Below are 9,110 nucleotides of genomic sequence, written 5' to 3'. Positions count from 1 at the left end.
ATTTTTTGCTAAGTCATCGCCGGCGCCGCATCTGCGTGCGGGGGGGGGGGGGCGGGGGGGCGGAGCTACTCCCCGAGTCGCCGCAGGTAAACAGCCCCCTCCCCGCGGCGGGACCGCAGCCGCCGCCCGCCGCTCGGGGCGGGGGTCCCGCCGCCGCCCCCGCCGGGAGGACGCGCCGCGGCTGCAGCCGAGGCGGGGGCGGCGGCCCCTGCGCCTCCCGCAGCCCGCGTCGGCCCGGGCGGCCGGACCCCTGCCCGGGGGGCGGCGGCGGAGCGCCCCCCGCCCCCGCCGCGGGCCCCGCGCCCCGGGTCCCCCGCGCCCCCCATGCACCACCTCCTGGAGCCGTCCGCGGACATGGCGACGGCGCTGCTGGCCGGGGAGAAGCTGCGCGAGCTGATCCTGCCCGGCGCGCAGGACGACAAGGCGGGCGCGCTGGCCGCGCTGCTGCTGCAGCTCAAGCTGGAGCTGCCGTTTGACCGCGTGGTCACCATCGGCACCGTGCTCGTCCCCATCCTGCTGGTCACCCTGGTCTTCACCAAGAACTTCGCAGGTGAGGCCGGAGGCTAGTGGCGGAAAGGGCACAGGCCCTCTGAGGTCTCCCTCGCTGACCCAGCCGCCGCGGGCCTCCTCGCTGGGACCCGCAGTGAGCGCGGTGCCCCGGGTCTCCCCGCAGAGCCCCTGCATGTGTTGCGGGTCGCTGGGGCTACCTCCCCACGTCTCTCGTTGCTGGATTGATTTTCCCTTCCCTTGGTTCACACTGGGTAGAGGGTGCTGCGGTCTAGGCATCAGGAGACATGGGGTCTGGCCTGGAAGAGGGGGGACCAGGAGGGGAAGTGGGCAGGGTCTGAGAGGAGGAGGAGTGGCCAGGTGGGGACCGGGAAAGGAGGCTGCAGGTGATGAGGCCCGGGGACACGGAAGACCGCTGCTGGGTGGGGTCCTGGGGCCAGGTGTGGAGTGAAGACCCTGGGAAGTGGGCAGATTCTTGTCTGGGGCCCAGGGATGCTCCAGCCGCTGGGAACCTGGGTCGGTCTTGGGCAGAAGCCCAGCAAGCAGGCAGGGCCTGGAGGAGCAGGCAGTGAGGGCACTGGACCACGCTGGCCTCAGCAGGAGGCTGAGCCTGAGGCTGATGCAGGGAGGAGAGGGCAGGGACCACGGCAGTGTGCTTGTGACGAGCGGTCAAAGGCCCGGGTCCGCAGATGCGGTCCTGGCTGGACTCAGTGTCGGGGCGCTGAGGGCCCTCTGAGAAGCAGTGACCCCAGGTGAGGCAGAGGCGGGGAGGAGTGGGCTCCTGGGGCCATTGTCCTCCCGGGGGGCCCACGGGGGTAGGTGGGTGGGAGACTGGAGACAGGAGACAGCACCCCCACCCAGGGTCTGGCTGGCAAGCGGTCTCAGGGTCCAGATGTCCAGGGAGGCCCCTGGGCACCCATCAGCCCGCGCAGAGAGGGCCCTGGGGCAGCGGGGTGGAGCAGCTCTCCCTGAGGGACGCAGCCAGGCAGCTTTCTCAAAGGCCTCTCCTTTAGGGGTCTCTGTGACCAGGGCGGACACTGTGCAGGCTGCCTTGTCTGACCGCTGGGCAGGGCACGCCCACACCCACATGCTCAGACACTCCCGGTCGCGCGCGACCTGTCCCCTCAGCACAGAGTCACCACCCCCTGCAGGGTTTGAGCCCGGGGGTGGGGTGTCCTGCTGCAGCCAGAAGGGTCCTTGTCCCACCCCCCGGGGCCCAGCTGGGCCAGGGGCACCTGGTGCCCAGACCCTCACTTGCTGCCCTGGTGTGGGGGGTCCCACCCTATCTGCCTGTTGCAGACTGGGCGAGTGCATGCTGGATGTCCGGCTCATAGTGAGGAGCCAGCCAGACGGGACCTCCCTGACACCAAGGCCTGTGCACGTCCCCCGGCTGGAGGGTGGCTGATGGTGGGAAGATCCTCATGGCTCCATAGATGCCGCCCACCCTTTAGACCTGCTCTGTGACAGACAGAGGGGACAGCCAGGGGCATAGCTGAGCAAGAGGACCACGAGGAGGGGAGTTGAAGGGTTGCCAGTTTCTCCAGGGGCTTTTCCGATGGCTCCGTGGCAAAGAATCTGCCTGCCAATGCAGGAGACATAGGAGATGCGGGTTGGATCCCTGGGTCAGGAAGATCTCCTGGAGGAGGGCATGGCAACCCACTCCAGTATGCTTGCCTAGAGAATCCCATGGACAGAGGGGCCTGGCGGGCTGCAGTCCACAGGGTCACAGAGAGCCGGACACGACTGAGCGCACAGCACACAGCAGGTTCTCCAGGCGTCACGCGGGCCCCGGGCAGAGGGGACCAACACCTGCCTTTTCCTAAGTAGCCGGATACAGCCGGCTCTGGCTTTATTGTGCTTCACAGATACTGCGTTTCTCACAACTTGAAGGTTAGTGACAACACTGTGTCAAGTCGTTTATTCAACAGCATTTGCTCAGTTCACATCTGTGCTGCATTTTGGTAATTCTCACAATATTTCAAATTTTTCATTATTAATATATTTGTTAAGGTGATCTGTGAGCAGTGATCTTTGATGTTACTACTGCAAAATGATTACGATTCACTGAAGGCTCCGATGATGCATAGCATTTTTTAGCAATAAAGTGTTTTTAATTAAGGTATGTACATTCCTTTTTAGACATGCATACAGTATGCAGATATAGACTACAGTGTAGTATAAACATTTTTACATGCACTGGAAAAAAAAAGTGTGTTACTTGCTTTATCAAGGCATCTGGAGCCAAACCTGCAATGTCTCTGAGGTGCCCGCAGGTAGGCAGGGACTCCAAGGGTACTGGGGTGCCCAGGGGCTGGGAGGACCCTGGCCACAGTGCCATCCTCCAGAAGGGTGCCCTTCGCGGGCTGTCTGTGTCTCGGCCCCCGGCAGACACCTGTGCAGACCCTGCCGTGTCTGAGTGCCCAGGGCTCAGGCTCCGTGGCCCAGCAGTCACTGCACACCCCCCACCCCCGGGAGTCCAGCCCAGGTCCTGGGCCCCTGCAGGTCAAGTCAGGACAGGTGGCCGCCGCTCCTCCAGGGCAGGGTCCTGAGGCGCCTGGGTGCCACACGTGCTGGGCGCAGTCTGCTTCGCAGTAGCCAGCGGGAGGGGGAAGGATAGAGATCCTGGAGAAGAGCCCGTGGGGCGCTGGGCTGGGCCTCCCCTGAGCTGGAGCTGTTTCCCCTCCCTGCCGGCAGGCAGGGCTGGTGGCGGGCGTGAGAGGACCGGGGGTGGGGGCCAGCCTCGATGCACAGAGGGGCTCAGCTCCCCTGTGCCTGCAGCACCATGGCCACGGGAGAGGTCTCCCCGTGCCCCGGGGCCCGGCCGGGGCCTGGACCGGGGCACCGCCCCCCAGGGTCCCTTTCCCCAGCGGAGAGCATCTCCTGGCCTGGAGTTGGCTGTAAGGACAAAAGTAAGTGAATGAAATGCTATTTTCTCAACCGCGACGTGGGCTCCTGTGCCTTTTCCATGTTCTCGGAGCCTAACTCACCACCAAATCCGTGTCCTTGTCAGGGGGCCCTGGGCTGTGGGAACAGCGTTTCCTGACCTGCCCCCACCCCAGTGCCCCCGCCTCATCGCCACCCCCAAGCCCGCTCGCCCGCGTCCCTCCTGCCCCCAGGCCCCTGACTCCCCAGTGCCCGCCAGGCTGAGTTTGAGGTCCGCATTCCCGGAACGAGCCATGGGCCCCGCTCTGGCGATGCTGAGGCCCGAGGCCTCCAGGATGGCACGAAGCTAAGACAGGGTGGTGGTGGCCTGAGGCCTGTGCGTGTGAGAGGGAGGTGGTCTCCGCTGGCTGGGCCGAGGCGCATAGAGGGTGTTTGTACCCAGAGGGTAGCCGGCCCCTGGGCCCCTGCGAGGCACCAGCAGTGACCAGCTGCCTCCCCAGTCAAGGGCCGGCTTCGTGCAGCCGGCCTTGGGGTGGGGGGCCTGCACAGACAGACAGACAGACGGGCACGCTGGTCCCCACAGCTTCGTGGTCTGCGTCTCCTGGGCTGAGAGGCTTAAGCTGGGGGAGAGGGGGACTTAGCGGCCTGCCCTGGGGCTCTTCAGGTGAGGGGGAGGGTGCCCTCTGTGTTCAGGTTGGGGCGCTGCCTCCTGCCAGTGAACGCTGCCCTCTAGGTGAGGGGCCCTGGGCGCCGGCGCCTGCAGGAGGGCACCCCCGGCTGGAGCCCAGCCTAATAGCGCAGTGACCCGGCCTTCAGGGCCCAGACCACCCTGCCCTGAGGACAGTGCCGAGGAGGCCAAGCCCTGCCCTCTGGGAGACCCGGGGTGGGGGCCTCGCCTCCTGCTGTGGTCTGTGCCTGTCCTCACCTGGGGAGACAGTTCTTCCTGCGTTGGGGCGGAGCTCTCACCCTCGAGTGTTGGGCAGACACCGGGGTGTGGGTGATGACTCCTTGCTGTCCGATCCCTGGAGTGGCTCCCCTGCCCACCCAGCGTCCAGGGACCTCAGGCCTGCCCTTCCCCAGGACAGTGGGTCTGGGGGGACACCCTCACCTCTCACAGGCAGGCGCCGCTTTTGCTTTTCTTCAGTCATGCCCCCATAACCTCTGGCCAGGGAGGACTCGCCCAGGGCACCTGCCCTCCTCAGGATGGGTGGTGGTGCCAGGCCCCGGGGAGGCCCCGGGCTCTGGACTCTGCCCTGTGTGCTGGGGGCAGACGTGGTGGCACCTGGAGGGAGGCCTGAGGTTCCAAGTGCAGACCTCTGCCCCCCCAGGTGGGTAGGGCTGTACCCTCCACCCCAAACCGCAAAGCTGACTGCAGTATGTGGGGGCGGGAGGGGGTGTAGGAGGAGACCTCGTGGGACACAGCAGAGATGGGGAAGGGGGCTAGGGAGCCGCAGACTGGGAGGGGTCCGATGCCCCAGCGCCTTCTCCTCTCCCCCCCCAGAGGAGCCCATTTACTGCTATACGCCGCACAACTTCACCCGCGACCAGGCGCTATACGCCCGTGGCTACTGCTGGACGGAGCTGCGGGACGCGCTGCCCGGCGTGGACGCCAGCCTGTGGCCATCGCTGTTCGAACATAAGCTGCTGCCCTACTCGCTGCTGGCCTTCGCGGCGATCATGTACGTGCCCGCGCTGGGCTGGGAGTTCCTGGCGTCCACGCGCCTCACCTCCGAGCTCAACTTCCTGCTGCAGGAAATCGACAACTGCTACCACCGGGCGGCCGAGGGCCGAGCGCCCAAGATCGAGAAGCAGATCCAGTCCAAGGGCCCGGGCATCACGGAGCGCGAGCGGCGCGAGATCATCGAGAACGCCGAGAAGGAGAAGAGCCCCGAGCAGAACCTGTTCGAGAAGTACCTGGAGCGCCGCGGCCGCAGCAACTTCCTGGCCAAGCTCTACCTGGCGCGGCATCTGCTCATCCTGCTGCTCAGCGTGGCGCCCATCTCCTACCTGTGCACCTACTACGCCACCCAGAAGCAGAACGAGTTCACCTGCGCGCTGGGCGCGGCCCCGGGGGGCGGCCCGTCCGTGCGCGTCACCTGCAAGCTGCCGGCGGTGCAGCTGCAGCGCATCGTGGCGGGCGTGGACGTCGTGCTCCTCTGCGCCATGAACCTCGTCATCCTGGTCAACCTCACGCACCTCTTCATCTTCCGCAAGAGCAACTTCGTCTTCGACAAGCTGCACAAGGTGGGCATCAAAACGCGCCGGCAGTGGCGCCGCTCCCAGTTCTGCGACATCAACATCCTGGCCATGTTCTGCAACGAGAACCGGGACCACATCAAGTCGCTCAACAGGCTGGACTTCATCACCAACGAGAGCGACCTCATGTACGACAACGTGGTGAGGCAGCTGCTGGCGGCGCTGGCGCAGTCCAACCACGACGCCACGCCCACCGTGCGCGACGCGGGCGTGCAGACCGTGGACCCCAGCGCCAACCCCGCCGAACCCGACGGCGCGGCCGAGCCGCCCGTGGTCAAGCGGCCCCGCAAGAAGATGAAGTGGATTCCCAGCAGCAACCCGCTGCCCCAGCCCTTCAAGGAGCCGCTGGCCATCATGCGCGTGGAGAACAGCAAGGCTGAGAAACCCAAGCCCGTGCGCCGCAAGACGGCCACGGACACTCTGATCGCGCCGCTGCTGGACGCGGGCGCGCGCGCCGCGCACCACTACAAGGGCGGCGGGGGCGACGCGGGGCCCGCGACCGACAAGAAGCACGCCCGCCACTTCTCCCTGGACGTGCACCCCTACATCCTGGGCACCAAGAAGGCCAAGGCCGAGGCCGTGCCCGCCGCGCTGCCGGCCTCCCGGAGTCAGGAGGGCGGCTTCCTGTCCCAGGAGGACGAGTGCGGGCTGGGCCTGACAGCGGCGCCCGCAGCAGGTAGGGGCCGGCAGGGCGGGGGCAGGGGGCCGTGAGCGGGTTAAGGATTGCGCCATCCGGGTGGACGCGGGGGCAGGCAGGGGAGCCAGCTGCGGGCATGACCCCAGGCGGCTCCCTCGCCCCAGGGCCCCGGGAAGCAGCAGGGATGAAGGGCTGGAGAGGGGAACACACGGTGAGGTTGCTCAGCTCCTGGAGAAGGTTCTGGAAACAGGCGCCCCTGCTCCTGGGGCAGCCAGGGTCCATCCAGACAGGCCACCGTGCTGGGGGGCTTCCGAGCTCCAGCCGGCCGGGAAGGAGGGGCGGGCAGGGCGAGCGGGAGGGGGGCGCCGCAGGTGGGGCGGGGGCTGCAGACACCCGGTGCTCTGGGCTGTTTGCAGACGCGCCGCTCCCGGAGGAGGAGGTCCTGTACTCAGCAGAGCCAGCCCGGGGCGTGCTGTCCCCCGGGGGCCCGTTTCACGTCTGCTCGCCCCCTGCCGCCCCTGCCACCGCCCCTCTGTCGCCAGCCAGCCTGGGCAAGCCTGACCCCCTTGCCATCCTGAGCCGCAACGCCACCCACCCGCTGCTGCACATCAGCACCCTCTACGAGGCCCGGGAGGAGGAGGACGGGGCCCCCCGCGCCCCCCAGGACGTGGGCAGCCTCATCACCATCCCTCCCCCGCAGCAGATCCTCATCGCCACCTTCGACGAGCCGAGGACAGTAGTGAGTACCGTGGAGTTCTGAGGGCCGGGGTTGCATGACAGCGAGGCCCTGCTCCCAGCCGCGTGGGGAGGCGGCCTTCGCTTCTCCCGGCACTGCCCACGCGCCCCGGCCTCCCGCCCGCATGCCACGGGTCTCAGCACCTCTGCCCCCCGGTCCCCCGAATGGCATCGTCGGGGCGCTGGCTGGGTCCGGGGCTGGCCGGGACCCTGTAGGAGCCCAGAGCCGCCCCCTCCCCCCAGCATCAGGCGCTCGGCTGTGAGATGAAGAATTTATTTTTTTAGTTGATTCTGTTTGGGGCCTGGGATGCTGGCCTGTGAGGGGCCGGGAGGTGGCAGGACGACTCAGGGGGGCGCGGGGGGTGGGGTGGCACCTCAGCCTTAGCCCGCCCCTGCAGGGATGTGCGCCCTGGTGGGAGGGGCCGGGCCCCCTCCGGTCAAAGGTCAACATGCACTTTCTCCTCATACCCCGACCACCTGTCCTTTATTACTGTATTATGATTACTGTAACTAGCCAGTACATTTATTATCCGGCGGCTTCGGATGCCTTTAAATCAAAGGATGTCGTGCGTGTGACTGTGCGAGCGTGCCCGCGGGTGTGTGTGAGAGCCGGCGAGCGTGGAGCGTGTGTGTGAGTGGGCGTGGGGTGAGGCCAGTGAGGGCAGGAATCCAACGCAATAACCACGCCTCCTCCAGGCCACCTGAGGGGCCCCAGCGGTCTGTGGGAGCCCCGGGCTGGCGTGGGCGGGGCTCCCCATTACCTCAGCCAGGGGGACATCATGACAGTGTTAGCAAGGTACCGAGCATCTCAATAAAGATTATTCTGATACCCCCGGGTCCCGAGTGCTGCGTCCCCGCCAGAGGCCCAAGCTCCGGCTGGGGCTCTGTCTCCCTGCACGGGGTGGAGGTGCTGGGGGGCAGGGCACCGGGAGATGCCCGCTGCCCTCCGGGGCTGCGCTGCAGCTGAGCCAGGCCGTGTGGTCCTCGCCGGTGGCCTCCAGCTGCCTCACGTGCATCCTGGGCCCCTGGGTGAGTCCCTGCCTCAGTGGAGAGGGCCTGGCCCCCGGGAAGCCGCCCCCATCAGATGCTGGAGGGCCCAGCTGCGAGGTGCACCTGAGGCAACAGCCAGGGCTGGCGGGACTCAGGAGGGCTTCACCGAGGAGGCACCCGTGTTGCGGGGACTCGGGGTAGGGGGCTTTCGGGATGCAGGTGGGGGTGCAGCCGGTCCGAGGAGTCACGAGCCTCCCAGGCCCTGGCAGGGAGGCCCTGGGGGCCTGAAGACAGGTGGCTGGGGCAGCCAGGCCAGGGACCCCGGGGCTACAATCACAAGGGGGCTCGGCGGGGATTAGAGTGGGACCATCTGCTGCACCGTGTGGAGGGCCGACAGGAAGACCCTGGGCAGGCCCTCTCTGGAGCAGCCCCCGCTGGGCGCCGTGCAGATGATCCCTTGCCCAGGGGCGGCATCCTAATGGGTTTCCATCATCACTCGGGGACGGTGAGGCCCGAGATCGGGGGAGGCCGCCACTTCACAGACAGCTCCCGAGAGGAGGGCCCCAGGACCGGGCAGCAGGCAGGCAGGAGGACGTGTGGGCAGGGCCTTTCCTGGGGTCTCCACAGGGAGGGCGCATGTGAGGCAGGGTGAGCAGGCTCAGGATGGGCCGGCATGAATAGTCTGGTGGGGCTCGGGCAGGGGGCTGCCCCTGGCTGCCGGGTGCCTGGCCCTGGGGATCCCGAGGGCGGCACCAGGACACACAGGAGCCTGAGGAGGATGGGGCGCCATGCTCCGGACGTCCCCTTGGCCTGTGAAGCTGTTCGCCGGCTCTAGGAACTGGCCGGCTCTGGGAGGGCTGGTCTCTCCAGGGTCAGCAGGGTTCCCAGCCCTGCCCCAGAAAGCACTCACCCACACCTGCTGCTCTCCGCTGCCCAGCGTCCCAGGGCACGTGGCCCCTGCCCCTCAGGCTGGCACTATCTCCACGTGTCTGGGGAAGGTACCCAAGGACCCACGCAGGCTGGGCCAGCCCCGCAGGTCAAGCAGCTCCGTGGTGATGGTGACCCCAGCACCAGGGCCAGGGTGCCCCCTCCCCAGGAGAGC

At 67.2% G+C, this 9,110-nt stretch overlaps 1 protein-coding gene across 2 annotated transcripts; it reads left to right on the top strand.

The window, feature by feature from the left end:
- The first annotated feature begins 78 nt into the window (after nt 1-78).
- PANX2 (pannexin 2) lies at nt 79-8,538 on the top strand. 2 transcript variants are annotated; one of them, XM_043440679.1, is made up of 3 exons: nt 79-550; nt 4,892-6,322; nt 6,700-8,099. In XM_043440679.1, the coding sequence occupies exons 1-3, from the start codon at nt 325-327 to the stop codon at nt 7,041-7,043; spliced, it is 2,001 nt and encodes a 666-aa protein (XP_043296614.1). In that variant the 5' UTR covers nt 79-324; the 3' UTR covers nt 7,044-8,099. The 2 variants fall into 2 exon arrangements, with proteins under 2 accessions (XP_043296614.1, XP_043296613.1); XM_043440678.1 differs by lacking the exon at nt 79-550 and having other exon boundaries at nt 4,303-6,322; nt 6,700-8,538.
- Nucleotides 8,539-9,110: the final 572 nt, after the last annotated feature.

This window comes from Cervus canadensis, chromosome 21, assembly GCF_019320065.1.
Source record: "Cervus canadensis isolate Bull #8, Minnesota chromosome 21, ASM1932006v1, whole genome shotgun sequence".
NCBI lineage: Eukaryota > Metazoa > Chordata > Mammalia > Artiodactyla > Cervidae > Cervus > Cervus canadensis.
This window is presented reverse-complemented; position numbering and strand designations above follow the sequence as displayed.